The sequence below is a fragment of the Echeneis naucrates genome, chromosome 4, assembly GCF_900963305.1.
Source record: "Echeneis naucrates chromosome 4, fEcheNa1.1, whole genome shotgun sequence".
Lineage (NCBI taxonomy): Eukaryota > Metazoa > Chordata > Actinopteri > Carangiformes > Echeneidae > Echeneis > Echeneis naucrates.
The window spans coordinates 15066480-15086428 of record NC_042514.1 but is presented as its reverse complement, the minus strand read 5'-3'; the positions used below and the strand labels follow the sequence as shown (position 1 = coordinate 15086428).

The 19949-nt window shown below is 39.0% G+C and overlaps 2 protein-coding genes across 2 annotated transcripts; both read left to right on the top strand.

The window, feature by feature from the left end:
- Positions 1-525: 525 nt before the first annotated feature.
- LOC115041831 (calreticulin-like) lies at positions 526-6331 on the top strand. The gene is made up of 9 exons (XM_029499661.1): positions 526-726; positions 1439-1540; positions 2017-2220; positions 2402-2496; positions 2597-2806; positions 3547-3660; positions 3858-4001; positions 4089-4181; positions 5422-6331. The coding sequence occupies exons 1-9, from the start codon at positions 633-635 to the stop codon at positions 5617-5619; spliced, it is 1254 nt and encodes a 417-aa protein (XP_029355521.1). The 5' UTR covers positions 526-632; the 3' UTR covers positions 5620-6331.
- A 1452-nt stretch (positions 6332-7783) lies between these two features.
- On the top strand, positions 7784-19511 carry rad23ab (RAD23 homolog A, nucleotide excision repair protein b). Its single transcript, XM_029499896.1, has 10 exons — positions 7784-7935; positions 11375-11456; positions 12630-12709; positions 13663-14105; positions 14404-14450; positions 14992-15119; positions 15196-15313; positions 16141-16325; positions 16746-16892; positions 17340-19511. The coding sequence occupies exons 1-10, from the start codon at positions 7867-7869 to the stop codon at positions 17451-17453; spliced, it is 1413 nt and encodes a 470-aa protein (XP_029355756.1). The 5' UTR covers positions 7784-7866; the 3' UTR covers positions 17454-19511.
- Positions 19512-19949: the final 438 nt, after the last annotated feature.

The following is a 19949-nucleotide window of genomic DNA, read 5'->3' as shown; positions in this document are numbered from 1 at the left end:
TTATGTGTGTTACTGTTTGATGATAGTCTTTAAACCAGACCCTGATTACAGTAACAAAAAACTTAAATCAACTAAGTACGTGGCCGAGGACAGACACTGTTCAGTCATTCATTAAAGCCAATAATGTTACCAAGAGTCCACGTTTAAAATGATCTTATTGAGGCTACCAAACAGAGCACTGGATTATTTAAACTGAGAGAATTGATTTTTTTTTTTCGCGTTAATATGGGAAAACTGAGAAAATCACCCAGCTGTTATACTTATCCAATCGTAAAATGTCTGCATGTTTGCCTGCTGAGCAGCTCCAAAAGTACGAAAAGCTTTGTTTTGTAGTAAGCCAATAGGGCCGATAGAAATGTTTTTAATCTCTATTTCTTTCCCTGATCACAGAGGGGGAAGATGTCATTCGCCTCCATCCGTCTCCGATCCCGTCCGATTCTCCCCGAGCATTTCCGAAAAATAACTCGTGGTCTGATTTCATTGGCTGGTGGTCTGTCCAATGGCGGGCGGCCATCTGTGCAGGGCTTGGTGCAGCTCCAGTTCTCGGGTTACGTTTCCTTTTCGCCGTTCATAACTGGATCCACAACGACTGTGCCTGTTCCCGCTCCAGCTGCCGGACTGAAGCCGACGACATGAAGCTCCCAGCGGTTACTCTTGTGCTGATCGCGTCGATAGCCGTCACCGCTGACGGCGCGGTCCGCTTCCAGGAGCAGTTTCTGGATGGAGGTGCAGTATAGCCAATCCCATGTTGTCCTGTCCGTGCAGGCCTATGAACGACCGAGTTGTGAAAGTGGACGCTTTGACTTCCTTCTGCAGTGTTAAATTGTCTTATTGACCTCTAATATTTGGTCTTTTGAATTAAACGATCTTAATACATTATTATTAAACTTCAGTTGGGACATCCGATGGCCATAGTGGCCATGAGATCATGTCTGTTTTCAACTGACAGATGATGTTCGTGATAAAATGTAGGTAAAATAGCAGAATACTGTAAGAAAGTAAATGCTATAAATTGTATTTGAACATTTTGGTTGTCTCAGTTTTCCCCCCTGACCGTTTCTAATACCAAATAACACCCTCATGTTTTAGGGTTATGCTAAGGTTCTTTCACTTTCTGTATTGTCCTGAATGGTGAAATGAAATCCTGTACTTTTTCCTGCTTGCCTTTTAAAGTAGAGTAAGATGACAGTCTTCCCCCCCATGACATATGAAGATCTGAGAAGTAGGTTCAAACTGGAGGATGAAACTGTACTAGTGGCAAGTCAGTCTAGTCAGTCTAATTCAGCCTGTGTTTTGTCATTAAACGTGCTTTCTTAAGAATGCTTCCTATTTAGAAATTTTACAAACACGGTGAAGGAAGAAACTGGGTGGAACGTGAGGTGGACTGGGTGTGTAACAGTTAGTGATTTACCGGCTGAGTGTGACTCCTGTGTTCCAGATGGATGGAAGAGTCGGTGGCTGGAGTCAAAACACAAGTCAGACTATGGTCAATGGAAATTAAGTGCTGGAAAGTTCTACGGGGATGCAGAGGCTGACAAAGGTAATCCTTTTGCTGTCACAGAACTGATCATTGACAGTTTTTTTGATCATCCCCTGGCTCCACGGGGTGCTTTCTGCTCATTTAACAGAACATGATCTAATCTAAGAATATTTAACATAAACTACATTTGTACAAGGCGCCTATTCAAGACACGATCTTAAGATTCTGTATCAACCCTATGCCAGTTGATATAAAACTTGAAAGAGGTATATTGCTAAAGCAAGTTTAAAAGTACACAAACCTGAAATCTTGAGGCCCCAGCAGTCTGTGGGTTTTTGGGCAGCTTCCAGTTTTGCCCACCCAGTAGTTGAGGTTTGTTTGTATCCCTTCATACTAAATCATTGGGTACCTAATATTAAGTAATATTAAAAGAATTAAAAACAAACCTAGTCAAGTCAAATCTTCTACAGGGTTGCAAACATGAGTCCTGAGTGGCTTTTAGATTTTGTGGGTAACAGCTGTTTGCTCCTATTTAGGTCTTCAGACTAGCCAGGATGCCCGCTTTTACGCTCTGTCTGCCCGCTTCGAGCCCTTTAGCAACGAGGGAAAGCCCTTGGTAGTTCAGTTCACTGTGAAGCACGAGCAGAAGATCGACTGTGGAGGGGGTTACGTCAAGATCTTCCCCTCTGACCTCGACCAGAGCGATGTGCATGGGGAGTCTCAGTATTACATCATGTTTGGTGAGTCATGTTGGTCTTGTCTCACCATGTAAAACAAGTGGTGCACAGCATTTGGAAGGATGTCTGATGCTTTTTTTCTGAGTCATTTTTGTATTACATTTTTGAAATTGTAGTTATTGTCATGCTTGGTCCCCAGTGTTACACAAAGAAAATTCTAAATATAACATGATTGTGTCTCCAGGGCCTGATATCTGCGGCTACAGCACTAAGAAGGTTCATGTGATCTTTAACTACAAGGGCCAAAACCATCTCATCAAGAAAGACATCAAATGCAAGGTATCGTCTGCATTAAATGTGTGGAATGATTAGAATTTTTTTCTTTTTTAAAGATGAATTTTAAGCATTTTCGCTGACTTTGCTGCCCCCTACTCAACAGGATGATGAGTTGACCCACCTGTACACACTGATACTAAATCCAGACCAGTCGTACGAGGTGAAGATCGACAATGAGAAAGTGGAGTCTGGCACACTGGAGGACGACTGGGATATGCTGCCCCCAAAGAAGATTAAGGACCCTGAAGCCAAGAAACCCAGCGACTGGGATGACAGGGCCAAGATTGATGATCCCAGTGACACCAAGCCTGAGGTGGGAGATCAGTCAGTTTCCCTCCACATATCACAGCTTGAGGTTGTGGTTTCAATGTATATGCAGCATACAACATATGGTGGCACCAACCCTCTTGGAAATTCAGAAATGTTCCTCCTTCTGGAAAACCGAGGCTCTTCCTAATTTGTTCAAATTCTCTGGTTTTGAAGAAAAGCATAATTGAGGGTGGGGCTGTCTTAAGCGACAGGTGCTTAAACATATGCTTCCCTCAAACCATCCTTTTTATGAAAGTCTCAGCTCTGCACTTGTCTCTCCTCTTTGCCTGTTTTTGAAATAATTGAGAGTTAGAAAGAAATTAAGCAGCTGACTTTGAGCTACAAAACCCTTTGCCACCAAATGTGGGGGACGTTATGAAGGCTATGTCCATCATTACTAACTGTCTACGGTTCTGGTCTGTCACAATAATGAACATTGACCTCGTGCTTTTTCTGTTTACAAAAGGATGTCACCAAAATTTTAGCAACAGCATGCCCGAATCAACAGCAGGTCTTCCCACCATTTGAATACTTGGACACAGCATCTAATTATTTTTTTTGAAACCAAGGTGAAACCGAGGTCCTAACATTTGGAGCAGCAGAATTCTCTACAGCAACAATGAACTTGGACTGGTCGCTAATTGCTGTTGTTTTGAAGCTAATCTAGTCTTTACACACAGTCTGCATCATAATACAAAACAGCGTTTTGGAAAATCATTTGATTGCAAATATGCTGTCTTCCAGGACTGGGACCAGCCAGAGACAATCCCTGACCCTGATGCCAAGAAGCCTGATGACTGGGACGAGGACATGGATGGAGAGTGGGAACCTGCCATGATCACCAACCCAGAGTATAAGGTACTGCTTGTGTAGCTAAGCACATGGGTAGAACTTTGAACAATGACAATTTTTAGGCTTAATTTGTTTTCATGAGAAGAAATGTGTGTTTTAGGTTTTGGTTAGAACGGGAAGGGAGTGCTTATATGGAAGGCATTGTTTTTGTCATATTGTCTGTTAACTAGCACAATCGATAGATCTAACCTCTGTCTTTGCAGGGAGAGTGGAAACCCAAGCAGATTGACAACCCTGACTACAAGGGAAATTGGGTCCACCCTGAGATTGACAACCCAGAGTACACTCATGATGCCACAATGTACAAATTTGACAACATTGGCGTACTGGGGCTGGATTTGTGGCAGGTAAGGATTTCTACTGACCTGAATCAAGATGAGAAGAATGTCTTCTTTTAATTTCTTACATAAACAATTTTAATGTTCTTTATTTAGGTTAAATCTGGCACCATCTTTGACAACTTCCTGATCACTGATGATGTCAAAGAAGCTGAAGAGTTTGGGACAAAAACCTGGGGAGCAACAAAGGTAGGACAATATATACAAATTACAAAACTATGTATTCTAAATGAAACTAGCAGTTCATTCTTCCTCTTCTGTGTGGATGTGGTTACATAATCTGAGCAGACAGATTTTTCTGCTCAGTTCATTAGTGTTTCACTTGTGTTACAAAAACCCATCTTACACTCTAAATTTGGTGTAAATGTATTAGAAGGCTGAAATGTCACTGCCTTTTCCATGATTTCACAAACATAAAGCAAACTCATGTTTGCCTCATATATGTCAGGGAGACTGTTATCACCCATGGTAACGGTGATAGTTATATTTTTAACAGGAATACTAACAGTTAACAGGCCCTTTTCTGAAGACTCCCAGTTAGTGCTAAACTGGTAACTGATTTGATTAGTGTCTCTGGTCATGCGCAGGAAGAACACTCTTTTGTCAGAGCATAATCTATTCATCCATTAAATGTTGGATGGTGAGCTGATCTCAGGCTCAATCAATGAAACAATGAAGCACGTTGCTTAAATTTACTCCCTTCCAGAAGATACACTTTTGTTGCAAAGACAAAAGTTAATACGATACTCCCAAGAATGTGTATTTAAGAAGGGCTCAATAACTTTATGTATTCAAATACATAATACCATATTTATGGTAGTAGAGAAACTGACATTTCTCTGTGGAAACTGACTAATTCATGAATTAATCAAATACAAATAATTTGGTAATGTACAATGCTATCTTCAATGTATACATTAGTTTTAGTCACAATTATTTTCAGAATTCTCTTCAAAATAAGAATCAGCAATTTCAAAACATTGAAGGTATATTGCATAACATCCATGTCTTTTTTTTTATTATTATAAAGCTGGCCAAGGTTCTATATTAATACTGTGTGAAAGTGATCAGTCCACAGATAAAAGCATGCAGGCCATATTTAGAAACTGTAAAATGCGCTGTCAGGTCCCTGTAACTTTGATGTCACGACAAAGCAGACGCTGCTCGTATCTGTCTTCCTAATGAGGCCCGCTTGGACCCAGCATCCAACCTTGTGTGATTTGGTTTCTCACAGTGTCTACCTGTCACACATTTTAATTAAATTTGGAAAACATTCAGCCAATAGGATAACAGGCTTTCTTTTGGTTGGATGATAAGAACTAAACTGAGCAACAGAATCGAACCGTTGTTCCAAGAGCTCCAGAGAGATGTCAATCAACTTTAACATGATCTTTGGTTCCTTTGAATAATTCCTTCCTTTTCCCACCAGGAACCAGAAAAGAAGATGAAGGACGAGCAGGAGGACATGGACAGGAAACTGAGAGAGGAGGAGGAGAAGAGCAAGAAAGACAGTGAAGGGGATGAAGAAGATGGTGAGGAGGACAATGAGGAGGCAGAGGATGATGGTGAAAACAATGAGGAGGTGGATGAGGACACTGAGGACGTCCAACAGAAAGACGAGTTGTAGGCTAGAGGAGCTGGTTGGTGGACTGCTGTATGCTTCTCTCTGCAGGTTCAGACAAACAAGAGAAAATTATCAAAAGCCCTATGGACTCTGGCCTTTCATACAGCAGCCTTTTATTCAGGTGTGGGGGTGGGCGAAGGGTTGAAGGTGGGGGGTCAGATGAGATTTATTTTTTATTGGTCACCAGTTTCTTTTTTTTTTTAGTTCTAAATGTTGAGAATGCTTTACATGTTTTTTCATACTTTTCTGTGCGTTTGGTTGCCAGTTTTCTAATTTAATGCGATTTCCTGAATGTGCTCTGTCCCTTGATGTGTGTGTACATCCTGCAGCTACTTACTGAGCCAGTTCAGTTCTGTGATGTTGGTTCATGACTTTTTTTTTTTTTTTTTTTGTCTTCCCCCAATTGATGTCATATCGTTTTTGATTGGCCCCTTTCATAATTTATTTAATCATTTCATTAACTCTCTGAAAACACAAAGCTCTGATTGTCTGATATGTCCTTCCTCTAACTCAGTGTGCTTGATTAATGTGTTTGTGTGTTTGAGAGTAAGACTGCGTTAGACAAACTGTGATTTTACAATCCAATGTTCTTGGTGAGTGACTTTCCCATGGGCGCACACTGTTTTTGAGTTTCAGCAAATAAATTGAAGCTTCTCTCAACAACCTGAGGCTGGTTTTCAGTAATAGCTGTAAAAGTGTGGATGTTTCTTTTTTTGAGTTTGGTGTGAAAAATATATTTTGTTGCAGATAGAATATTAACAAAAGTGAGGAAAGTACAGTATCTATAACTGATGTGACAGCTCAGTTTCTTTACAAACGGGGATGAAAGATATGCAAAAAAATTATAAAAATCTGATTGCAATTATTTTGACAGTTAATGTGATTGTGATATGAGCTTTGATTTTAGTTAGAATGGCTTTTTTGTATTTCACTTTTTCTGAAAATCAATCACAGAAAATAGATTAAATAGATTAAAATAGTAAATAGTATTATAATGTAGATATAAAGCCAAAGCTACAGTGGGAATAGTATTTTTGGTACCAAGCATTTTCTGTATATATGATTTATAGGTTTAGGATCTTTCTAACAGACCAGACTGACCTTTATGTTTTGCTGGAATGAATGACCTAAATCAGAAAACAATGTAGCTCCTGCGGTTTCGATGAGTAAATTTACTGACCACAGTTAGATATTAAGTCTGAGCCACATCAACAATTGAAGACTTGGACTGTTATCTCCTCCGTTGCCTCTGGTGTGGTCAGATTTTTTTCACTTACTCACTCACTGTGATAAATTCTAGTTAAATGAGAAATGAAGCATTGATAACTTGAAAAATATTTCACGGGTGCATTTTGGTCATCAAGTAAGATTTGCCTCCAGTCGTCACAGCACAGTATGATGCAAACAAAGATCTTAGAGATGACACATGGATAACATGAGTCTGCGTTACAAACGGTGTCACGAGTGTGTGTTTACTAGACAGTGCAACAGCTAAAACACTGTTTTCTGGAACAGGTTAGAACTTAAGTGGAAAAAGACTCATGAAGAAATCATCTAATTGTAGCCCATGGTCTATATTTAAAGGTAAATTTTCCTTGAGAAAATATCTTGGGTTTTTTTTTTTGTTGTTGTTGTTAGTTTATCTTGAGACTCTTCAGAGTTATTTCATGGTTCAATGTTAGTAATAATAATTATAATTAAAACAATAAGGCATTTTATTTGAGCTGGAGGGAAAAACCACATCGGCTAAAATCCCTCATATTTTTATTTTGAGAGTTGAACTTAAATTAACGTTTTGATATAAAAATTGTTCAGATTTTGTACATAATCTGTTTGTATTGGATTATTTATCGCATATTGATAATTTAAATTGAATTGGGGTTCCCCATGGCTCCCCCCCAACAAACCAGAATCAATATTGTCCGCGATAAAGCATGAGGAACATTTTTTCTTGCGTGGTTTGAATGAACGTCCACGGAACGGGGACACCTTTCTATTGGCCGCTCTGTGATATTTCCCACGGCCCCTGAAGGCGGCACGGTGCCCTACCTGAGCCTCGGCGGTAGATGGCAGCAGAGCCGCGATCAGCTGGCGCCGCAGCCCGCAGACAGCTGAGTCACACATACGATTGGACCCAGATTGGTAGATACTGTGCAAAAAAAAAAAGAAAAAAGAGCGGCTTTTGTCGAGAAATTCGCCCAAACTCCACCGATTTTAGACCCCTGGCTGCTACTGACGGCGCGTGGCAAGATGCTGACGATAACATTAAAGACCCTCCAACAACAGACGTTCAAAATAGAAATAAACCCAGAAGTGACGGTGAGTGGAAGTTAACGGGGCTGAAGTAAACACGGCCGGGCCGGCGGACAACTCTGCCGTGCACACGGTTAGCTAACGGTAAGGTTGGTGGGGATAAAGGCTCCTCGGCTCTTTGAAGAAGAAATCCTAGCTGTATTTGTTTGCTTGCTTTTTGCTTGTTTAAAGTGGTACGTTAAGTTGAAATGACATGTGTGTACTCGGATCAGTTGGTCATTTTGCTGGATCCTACAGTAACTGAGTTCATATCGGGTAATGCGGCTACAGCTAGCTCGTGTCAGACCGGAAGTCTTCCTTCCAAGTAAAGGCATCACATCGTCAATTAAATTTCAAGCATTTCACACTTGGAGAGTATTTTGACGTTAGGCCTGTGAGTGGCCATATAATTCAAAGCACGAAATATATTGTGTGTATTTCACTGGCTATCATGCCTTTATTTTATGTTAATTGTCTGGACTTGATTTTACGTTTTACCGCCTTGAACGCCTTATACTGAAAAACCGACCGGAAGTCTTTGCCCGTGCTCTGCCTTGATGGTGTGTGACTCGTTTAAGTGTTTCACATTGAATGACGATGCAATATTTTGAATCTCCCACCTGTTAATTTAGCTGTATGGAATAACTGATTTGTAAATCTTTGTTTGAAAAAGCCCAAATCCTCCTGGAATCATATATTTAGTAGTGATACTTATACTAGTAGTGATATATATATTACTATATATATATATAGTAATTTATATTAAGTGTAATTATGAAAGACATTTTCTGGGAAATGGCAGCCACACAACGGGGTAAGTAGAAAAAGTAAACTGTAATATACACCGATCAGCCATAATATTAGGACCACCTGCCTAGGATTGTGTAGGTCAACCCATTGAGGCATGGACCCGACCAGACCTCTGAAGGTGGGCTGTTTTATTTGTGTATCTCGTACCAAGACAGAGCAGTAAATTCTTTAGGTCCTGGAAGTTGTGAGGTGGGGACTACATGGAATAGATGCTGAATTGCATTGAGATCTGGGGAATACGGGAGCCAAGTCAACATCTTGAACTTGCTGTGTTCCCCAAAATTTCCCAAAGCATTACGCTACCATAACCAGTTTACCGTTTTCCCATAGTGCGTTCTTGTGTTTCTTCCCCAGGTTAGCTATACACACCCCTGGCTATCCAAGTAATGTAAAATAAGCACGATTCACCTTCTTCCATTGTGGTGTGGTCCAGTCAGCATTGGCAGCCTGGCAGGTCTGCAGCTGTGCCGCTCCATAGTTAAGAAACCGTGCTGCACTGTGTTCTGAGACCTTTCAGTCAGAACCAGCGTGAACTTTTTCAGCAATTTGATTTACAGCTTCTCTTCACACAAGAAATTCATCATTCCCATTGGACTTCAATGATCCTGGGTAGCCATGGGTAGGTACTGACCTGCGGACTGGGAACATTCCACAAGAGATGCTCTGAGCAGTTTGTCTAGCCATCAACGTTTAGCCTTTTTCAAAGTCGCTCACATCCTTACACTCGCCCATGTTCCTGCTTTCAACTTTTTGACTTGGAGGACAAAATGTTCACTTGTGCCCTGATACCCTGGTACCCTGTACCTGATATATCCCATTCATTGACAACCACTGCAACAAGATCATTTCTCACCCCTTCACTTGGTAGTAAGCTTAATGTGATGGCTGATCAGTTTATTTTCTTTTGAAAAACAAAACAACAGGGAAAAAATTCTGACAGTATTGTATTCTTTACAGCTGTCTCACAACCATAACCTGCTGATCAAATATCAACATGTAAACATCACATTACATCCCTCCTCTCTGTCTGTGCTTGTTTGTTCCATCGTTCACTTTCACTGTAGTTCATTTGTTTATGTTGGACACTATACTTCTCAACATATTTAATACTGTCTGTTTTATCTTGTCTCAGTATTTTAGATCAGGGGTCTCAAACTAAAAAGGGGCTGGGGGCCACTGCTGCTATGCCATCTAATTGGAGGGCCACTTCAGTGTTCAAGTATTACCAAAAAAAAAAAAAGACCATATAGTTCTAAAAATTAGTATAATGCAAAACTGCAAACTGTGAGTGCAACTCTTTTTACCTCATTCTGAAATATCTTACTGAAGCCTGTCAGTAAACTAACATATGCAACAGATTGGTACTCTTTTTCTGGCTATTTTTTTCAGTCATTGCCCTGAAGTTCTCATAATGCTCTCCATGTTTGGTCAAACAATTCTTATCCTGTATCTGGCCTTTTTTTTTTTTTTTCTTGAATAGAATTTATTATTATTATTTAAATTGCAGAAGAAATGGTTGTCTTGATTTTGTGTGTGAGTGTGTGTGGGGGGGGGGGGACCCAAAACAAACAAACAAACAAACAAAAACATTATGAAAAATAATCTAATTACAATATTATTTTGACATCAAGTTGCAGGCAGGAATAAGGGGCTGCAGGCTGGAAGTGGTTCACGGGCGGAAAGAGTTTGAGACCCCTGCTGTAAATTACGTTAATAATTGCAAGGATATGTTGTGAATGGATTCTGTGATAATTATTGTATGTTACTACTTACAAAAAATGAAAACTATCAGTAAACAGAATGATTCCCATTCAAAAGAACGCTACAAAGGAAATAACAAACATAACTAGTCTAAGTGACTCAGATAACTAATAACAAATTCATATACATAAAATGAAAGTCTTTGCTTTTATCCATCCATCCCTTTATGACAAACAACCTCTTTACAGCTCATCAGTGCGTACTTCTCCAGCTGATATTAATTTGGACAGATGGGTAATACAGTTACTTTCTAATCACTTACGGATTTCAGCTGGTTCTTTGCCTTTGCTTGCCTTAGCATATTTTTCTTTGTGTGTTCATTATTTTTTTTCCTTTTGCATTCCACTTCATTACAAATTACTTTATTTATGGACTGTTTTGATTTATGTATATGTGCAGTATCCTTGAGTTAATAACTAAGTATAGTGAAAATTTCATGTGAATGGCCTCATTGCAAATATGTTTACCAAAAAATGTTGACATCTTAAATACTTATTTCCTCAACTGTATTTTTATCCAAAAAACTGTATGTAAATGCAAGCATCACGCACTAATCTAGCCATTAATTAAAATAACAATGTCTCTTCATTTGCAGAATACGAGCTATTTCACAAGCTTCTTATTATACTGCTGGTCTGTCAGTCTAAAAAAAAAAAAAAAACGTCATCAAAAACATCATTTTATAGACATGTTTATTAGTGAAAGTGAGATGAAAATTTCTAGTCCCACTAAAGTTGTAATACGTGTTTCAAAATCTGTCTTATCTCTTGGACTTTCAGTGTTTAGCCCTACATTTCCCAAAAACCTGACACCACCCCTCTGACTTTTACCAGTTGTTTCTGTTTCTCTAACCTCTATAGTTATTTAATTGTTGTCACCTTTTGATGTTTGTCAGGTGAAATCCCTGAAGGAGAAAATAGAGGAGGACAGAGGAAAAGATGCATTTCCTGTTGCGGGACAAAAACTTATCTACGCAGGTGAGACAGACAACAACTTTAACAGATACAAAGAAAAAAAAAAAAAAAAAAAACAACAGCGGGGTGAAATACCACATTAAATTTTACCATGACCCAGGAAAATCCCTGCTTTGTTTTAATTGTTGATTATTTTTAAAAATAAGAACACTTTATGTCTTTAATATAAAGACATATATTAAATGTATGTTTATTATTTATTTAGTTTAATGTATTAAATGTACAAGCCAAACTTAGGATCCTGTCTGAAGCAGTATTGAGAATACTTATCATGAAAATAAATCAGGTCATCAGAAGGACTTCAGTTATGAATGGGTTATTTTTAGTCTAAGCTTTCAATTGAGATTATAAATACACCAACAATATTTGGCACAAATGCTGTCAAGGTGCTGAGTCTGTATTACAGTATTTAAACAAGTTATATATGGATAAATCATATCCATCTATACAATTTTCAGAGCTTCAGCAAAAATAGCTTTAAGGTTCTGCAAGTAATCAACATTGGCACATATCACACTCGTCAACCAGCCCCTCAAACTGAATCAAATCATCAGCCACACCACTGGCCTCTGTTTGTCTGTTATATGCCAGCAGCCCTCTAATGATAGCAACATTAGTCAGCCAATGCTGTGTTATTGTGGCCAATGAAAACAAATGCAACAGTATTTATCATTTAGTTACTTGTATGAAGAAGAAAACTAGTTCAGAGTCCAGAGCCCTTTAGCAACCAGTAGGCCAATATCAGCACAGTTGCATAAATGAAAATGACAGAGCCTGTGAAGTCAGGGGTCACTGTCAGTCTGGCAAACATTGTTGATGCTCTGATCATCTTTTAGCCAACCAGGATTTGAGCTGGGTGTTTCCATGGTCATCTTCCCTGTGTGCTGATCTAATCTTTCTCTTTGAGCCTTTTTAGGTATTGGTTGTGTGTCACATGGCAGTGCTTTTGTGTTAGGAAATGTGGGTAGGGCTGGCAGTTTAATAGGAGATGCTTATAGAGTGGAGATTAAAACAGAAAAGGGACACTTTGTTTAGCATACAGACACATACACTGAGGGTATCATTTTTGTTGATAATGTACTGAGTGCTCACCCATATTTTTAACCATCTGAGCTTCTTATTCAAATAGGTGTCATGGATCATTTCTTAATACCTGGTTCTTCTTGAACGACACAGGTAAAATCTTAAATGACGACACCACACTGAAAGAGTACAAAATCGATGAGAAAAACTTTGTAGTCGTCATGGTTACTAAGGTAAGTATCTTGTTGTATTGTTTCTTTGTTTGGATACATTGTCATACTTGCTCATCACCCATTTTTCTACGATTGAAGCAACTCCCAACATGCTGCCAAATATAGTTAAAAAAAAGCTGACCTGGCAATTATATATATATATATATATATATATATATATATATATATATATATATTAAATTAAAATTACGAACTACTATAAATACTGTATACGGGATTGGATTTTCAGCTAGAAGACTAAAGGAATTTTTGTTACTGGATATCTTACAAAATCCATGGTTGTATGCTACTGCCGCCACCGTCATAATAATACCAATAACAATAATAACAACTATATTTTATGGCCTTCTTCAGTAAAGAAACCATTTTTATAATGTCTGTGTAATGACAGGAAAAAAGTAACTAAGTATTATCAATATCCTGTTTATATCTTTCCATGGAATTACTTTAGCATTATCATAAACATAACATAAACATCAACAAACTGGGGAGAGTTTTTACGCCAGTTTTTATACCGTCAATAAACAGGATATAGATCTCTTCTTTATCAATGAAGTGGGGAATATCATGAGGAAATTGGAAATAAAAACATGAACCAAACTTTGAATAGATCAATGATCAACACAATGTATTATATACAATATAATATTTCCATTATTACAAATAAACATTTCACCCACATTGATATCATGAGATAAATTATGTCTCTCTTCCTTGGCAGCAGTACTTGAGTTTTCTATCTTCACCACATTTTCATAATAGCATTCTGAAAGAAAAAAAAGCGCAAAAAATTTCCAGGTTAATGTGCTTCATTACAGTTTATCTATAGCCTAATGTTTTTCTAATCTGATCATATGATGATAGTCAAAATGACCAATATTATGACCAAATACCTTAGCTATTTGGTCATATTATCCACGCTATTAATGATCAATTCTGAATTGGTTTTTCAGCCTAAACCAGCCCCTCCTCCACAGTCAGCCCCCCAGCCAACTCCTGAACCAGCTGCAGATTCAGCGCCACTCTCAGACTCAGCTGCAGCACCAACCGCTCCCCCAGCACAGGTGCCCTCGACACCATCACCATCTGCACCCACATCTGCCCCACAATCAGTGCCTCCTTCTGTAGCCCCATCGTCAGTCCCGGAAAATGCTGTGTCAGCTTCTGTGGAAGCATCACCAGCAGCTCTGGACTCAAGTACAGCCCTAGACTTAGTTTCAAGTGCAGCCCCAACTGCTGCACCTGCACCCGCTGCAGCTGTAGCTACTGAACCTGTTCAGACAGCTGTGGCTGCAGCAGACCGCTCCACCCCGACTACTGAAACAGAGGAGAAGCCAAAAGAAGATCCTGAGAAGGAACCATCTGCCACAGTAGAAACCCCCCCCTCTGCTTCCAGGTAGGTAAAACCCATGTTTACACTGACAGTTGCATTCATTTTCTGCTTTCCAAGACTTTTTAAAATCTTGGTTAGCTTGGTGAGCTCAAATGAGTGTACCACTTAAATCTGACTCCTTTGGAGACTGAGTTGTTCTCTTCTTACCTTGGTGCTACTGGACTGAACACCTGCAAAATGAATGGCATTCTCATCAGCTTTTGCTTGGCTCTTTGCTCTAATTAACTCAACATTTTGTCACTTTTTGTTTTGCTTTTCAAACTAGTATTTAATTGTCTGTGTTGTTCTCTTTTTTTCACAGTCTTGTTGATGAACTGGGTCTCCTTGAAGAAGCAGCATCAATACTGGGTAATATGTTTGTCACCTTTCATAAGTGAAAGTCTACTGATGGAATTTTTTTAACAACCCTGTTAGCATCAACAACCCCCTCAATCCACCTGACAGTTCTGGATTCCATTTCTATCATCGTCCTTTGTCTTTGTCTGCCTTTCCTCCACGTGGTTGCACAATTAGCTAAAGTAATACAGGAATATATGAATGACTTTGGAGTTGCTGATAGCTGGAGACTCAAAAACAATGAGGGAATATACTTTCTTTTTCCTGGTGCATCAGTCTTTTTCAAGTATTGACTTTTTCCTCATTAAGAATTCCATTGCACAAAAAATCATCACCGGAATACACCCACTCATCATCACTGATCATGCACCAGTGTCCCTCCACCCAGAAATCCATTCTTCCACTCTACCATCCCCATTATTTCAGGGTCTTTAGGGTCTTTCTTAGATTTTCTGTCTCTGTCACGTTGACGTGTTGTGACTGTATCAGACTCTTGTGAAAATGGTTCATCCTGTCACCTGCTCTGTCTTACCTCTTCTTTTCCATTCCACAGTGACAGGTCCAGCCTATGAGAACTTGGTGTCAGAAATCATGTCTATGGGTTATGAGCGGGACCAGGTTGTTTCTGCACTCAGAGCAAGTTACAACAATCCCGACCGTGCTGTGGAGTATCTACTTATGGTGAGTATTTACCCAGCTATAATTCCCTCCCTGTCTGCAGCTGTGATAAGGTAATATTGATGTTTGTGTCCTGCAGGGTATTCCAGCAGAGGCCAGTGATCTGCCACGTCAAGAGCCGGCTCGCCAAAGTGATCAGTCAAATCCCCCCCAGTCTGCCGTTCAACAACCACAGCAGCCCCCAGCAGCCTCTAACCGTAAGTGTACACATTTATTAGTGTAACTGAAAGGGTCATGTGAGTTGCAGGGGCATCCAATCCCAAAATAATAAAAAAATAAGTATGTATACAGTAATTACCTCCTGACAGTATGTAACAACTGAACATCATTGGACAATGTGTTTTTTCTTTAAAATGAGCACCCAATGATTCAACTACTTGAATCATTCCTCGTGATAGAACTGGAAGAACTGAGTGAAGCATTTTGCTTTGACACGCCCTGTCAGTTCTGCATAGAAATATTGAAATGTATTGAAGCCAGAGCTTTGTGATGGCCACTCTAACACCTTGAATTTGCTGTCTTGCAGTCATTTTCTCACAACACTGAAAACGTGGTTAGGTGGTTGTTAGACTCATTTGTGACCAATGTCTAGCTTCCTGACAGATGCCAGTCAATATATCAACATAATTTTTGTTTGTCATTACGCAGTCTATATTGTGAAATACACCAGTCCCTGCTGCAGTGAAGTTCTCACACAACATGATGCTGCTAACCCCATGTTTTACTTTTCCAGTTATAAATTATTAGGAGTCAAACACTCGACAGTGCGAGAGGCCTCTTGTATCTGTAGCAGTTATACATGACTAGGACCTGAGTGAGTCCAGGGGGCTCCCAGTTGCACAGGGGTGCGAGGAACCATTCATCTCCACTTGCAACTTCAATCTTTAATTTAATTTGTTGGGTATTGAACTCTCTGAGCTATCCAAAAATAGGTATTCCCATCAGCTTGTTTTGTCTGAAAACTCTCTGACATTTTTGCTAATACACTGAACAACAATAGTAATTAGCTCATCCACTCCTACAGCAGGGCGCGTGTCTGGCAGTCAGCCCCCTTCTGGTGATGAAGGCTCTGTCTCCACTGGGAACCCTCTGGAATTCCTCAGGAACCAGCCACAGTTCCAACAGATGAGACAGATCATCCAGCAAAACCCGGCCCTCTTACCAGCCCTGCTGCAGCAGCTTGGCAGAGACAACCCACAGTTACTGCAGGTACGAGTGTAACACACTTACCATACTTCCATGACCACTGCAAGATCAAGATTGTGAGTTTTTCTGTTCCAAAGACTGAAAGAAAAAACTAATTATATTGCAGTGAGAGTATGTGTTGATCTAGCATGCAGATTATGGATTGAAAAAAGATTAAAAGTTAAAAGATCAAAAAAGCATTTTGATCATTTGCCATTTTCTTAAGAACAGCTGAACTTAGTTGAATGATAAAAATATGTATGATACAAACATATAAATCTCCTGAAATTTTAAATCTAATTAAGAATGTTGTCAAAGCATCGCAAAGTGAAATTCTACATAAAATATGAATTTCATTAAAATACACAATAATTTGAAAGAAATGCATGTCCAATGTGTCTTCAGCTATCATGGATTCATGTATACTGAATTTATTCCATGCAGCAAATTACGCAGCACCAGGAGCGATTTGTACAAATGCTGAATGAGCCACGAGGTGGAGACACGGGAGGTGAAGGTGCCGAGGCCCAAGGGTCACCACACACCAACTACATCCAGGTCACCCCACAAGAGAAGGAGGCCATTGAGAGGGTCAGTTCACCACTCACACTGACATTTGGCACAGTCATCATTAATCTCCAGATGTGGAGGTCCGCTTCTGTGGCCAGACACTATTTATATCTTCACCATTTTTTAATTGGTGTGCAAGTGTAATCCCTTATTTCCAATGTTGTTTCTGTTGTTTGCCCCTTATTCAGATTTATTGATTTCTTAAACCTAGCAGTTATTGGTGAAATCTTAATATCCCTCTCTCGCTCCTGCTCTCTCTATTCATTGCGTCCAATACTTAGTTATGCATCATCAGTAATAATGAAACATGACAGTAGTTATTTGCCACAATGGATATGAGGCTCAGTGAAGAGGAAGTCCTCTGCGTGCCTGCAGTTCCTGAGCAGTACTGTACCAAGCTTATACCCAGTTTGTTTGAAAAGTAGAGCTGTGTTTGTGTTTGTTGTGACTCTATGTGTTGTGTTTCAGTTAAAAGCACTGGGCTTCCCTGAAGGCTTAGTTATCCAGGCTTACTTTGCCTGTGAGAAGAATGAGAATCTGGCTGCCAACTTCCTGCTACAGCAAACATGGGACGATGAGTAACCAAACATCACTTGACACATCACCGCTTGACAGGAGGCCACAGGCACCAGGTCTACCAGGAGTTTACAGGAAGGCAACATTTTCTTTTGACATCATGTGACGTGGGTCTGACAATGCTGATGATGAAGCCATGCTATTCAAAGTTAGCTGTGCTGCCTCCTCTTCATTCAACTGTGATGATCATCTTTGGAGCTCACACTGAGCTGTGCCTCACTGCTGCTACATTATTGTCATTATCACTGCTGCTGCTTGTACTGAGTGGTCACACTGATAGAAGTCATGACAGAAAAATATGCAACAGTCTGCATCATCTTCACAGACCAACAGGATTTTATTTAGAAGGTTTCCACTGCAACTGGCTTGAAGGCTGTCTGCAGAAAATATGTCGAAACTACACTACAGTGTTTTTGTGTGAGTATAAATGAGAAAAACAAGTTTTCTACATGTGTTTATATAAACCTTCAATGTTAGAGTTACCTGAAGTGAGATGCAAACTGTCGACTTCACTGATTGAGAGCTAACATTGCTTTATATTAAAGTTCAGGAGTGATCATTTCATTGTTTCTCTCATTTTTGGTCTTTCAAAAAAATAAAAACAGAAACAAAAAAGTAATAACCAAGACTAAATGTCCAAATAGCACAAATGTACTCTTCAGATGTGCTTCTTTGAATATAACTGTGAAAATTAGACTTGCTGCCAATTCATGACATACAAAAAACATGAAATGGTGAAGTTATAATATGTTAAGAAGGACTCAAAACTAGGTCAAAATATGAAATAGGAACTGAATGTCTTGTAATTGGTTCTGAGTCAAAATCTTAACTGTCATTTATCATTATCCTTACTATCACACGCTTTTGTCTTGTAAAATTATTTTGACTCCAAAATAAAAAAAAAAAAGACTTTTGACATAAAATATCATTATTTTCCTTTGTTTATTTAAGACCATCAGCACATCAAAATAAAACTATTTACTCTAAACAATTTCAGCTGTAGTTTTGTTTTGGTGCGCAGCTTTGACTTTCATATTTGTTTGGTCTGATATGGTGCTTCCATTGGAACAGACATTCAATGTATGTCTGCTGTAAGTTGGCAGTTTACGTTGCCACAAAAAGTATCACTTCAGTATAAGTAAAGTATAAGTATAAGAGTTTGTGCATACCATTAATTAGTTGTGCAACCGCAGTATATTATAATTGTTTGCTTTCAAGGTTATGTGTGTGTTGTGATGTATTTTGTAGGAGAAGTGGGCACACCCAGAAGCAGCACTCAGTTTTTCATTATGACAAAGTAACATCATGGAGAGTTTGTTTCATTATTCTAGAGATTAAGGAGGCTTTTTTTTGGAAGGTTGTATGATGTCACAGTAAGTGTGAATTAAATATCTTTTTTTTTTCTACTTTTTTTTGACAAATTTGTTCTTTCTAAACATGATCATGTTTATCCCACCTTCTTGCAGGCAGTTAAATTCTTTTCAGTTTGTGTCCTAAGGAACACATCTTCTATGCATCTTAAAGCTGTAACAATTTGAACCATTGCTCTTTCATGCCTTATTGTTAGTTTAAGACTTGAACACATTTCATTTTTGTTGCTCTAGATTACACTATCATAATATTTTACAGAGGAGTGTCATATGACTTGTGGTAATCATTACACTTTTGATTATTGATAATTTAGGAGTTATGGTTTAAGAAATGGAACTAAAGGAAGTGGGGAAGTGCTAGAAGCCAAAACGCAAGAACTATATTTTATTTTTCTTAGGATTGGGCAAGTGGTAAGCATTTTCTTATTTTACTTCTCTTATTTTGTTTTTACTGGAGATGACTGGAAGTTTTGTATATTATAAACAGTACATCAAATTTTGGAAAAAGGAGACATAACTGTGCTAATGCTGCTGGACCAGTGAGGTATAACTGGCTGCATGTACTTATTACAGTTATTTTACAGCATGGCATTAGGTCAGGAATGATGAAAGTAGCGGTGTGGCATTTCTTTTATTAATCATAGTTTGTTTTCTTTTTGGTTTGATCAAAAAAAAAAAAAAAAAAAGACATACAACCTTATAATGCATCAGTTGGGATTTTGCTAAACCTGTGAAAAAACTGAAGTTTTATCATTGTGTAAAATAAATGGCTTTTGCAAACTGGGCAACGGAAGTTGATGTTTTATTATGAATCGATCACATATCTTCACTGTCAGGTTGTATTTAGGTGTTGCAAAGAATCAGCGGAAGAGTCTCGTGTTTACAGAGTGCAGATTATATTGGGAGGTCAGGTACTTTCTTCTAACGTCAGACAACTTACAGCAGCGACGACTGCCAACAACAACAACCCACATTTCACAGTCTATTTGAAGCTTAGCTCATCACAATGCACTTTAACATCTCACCAGGCATCTCTGCAGTTTCTCCAGCGAGAAGAGGATGTTCGCCGAGCCTCATCTGACCGAATGAATGAAAAGGACGCAATCAGCACAAATACATCAGCGCGAATCTG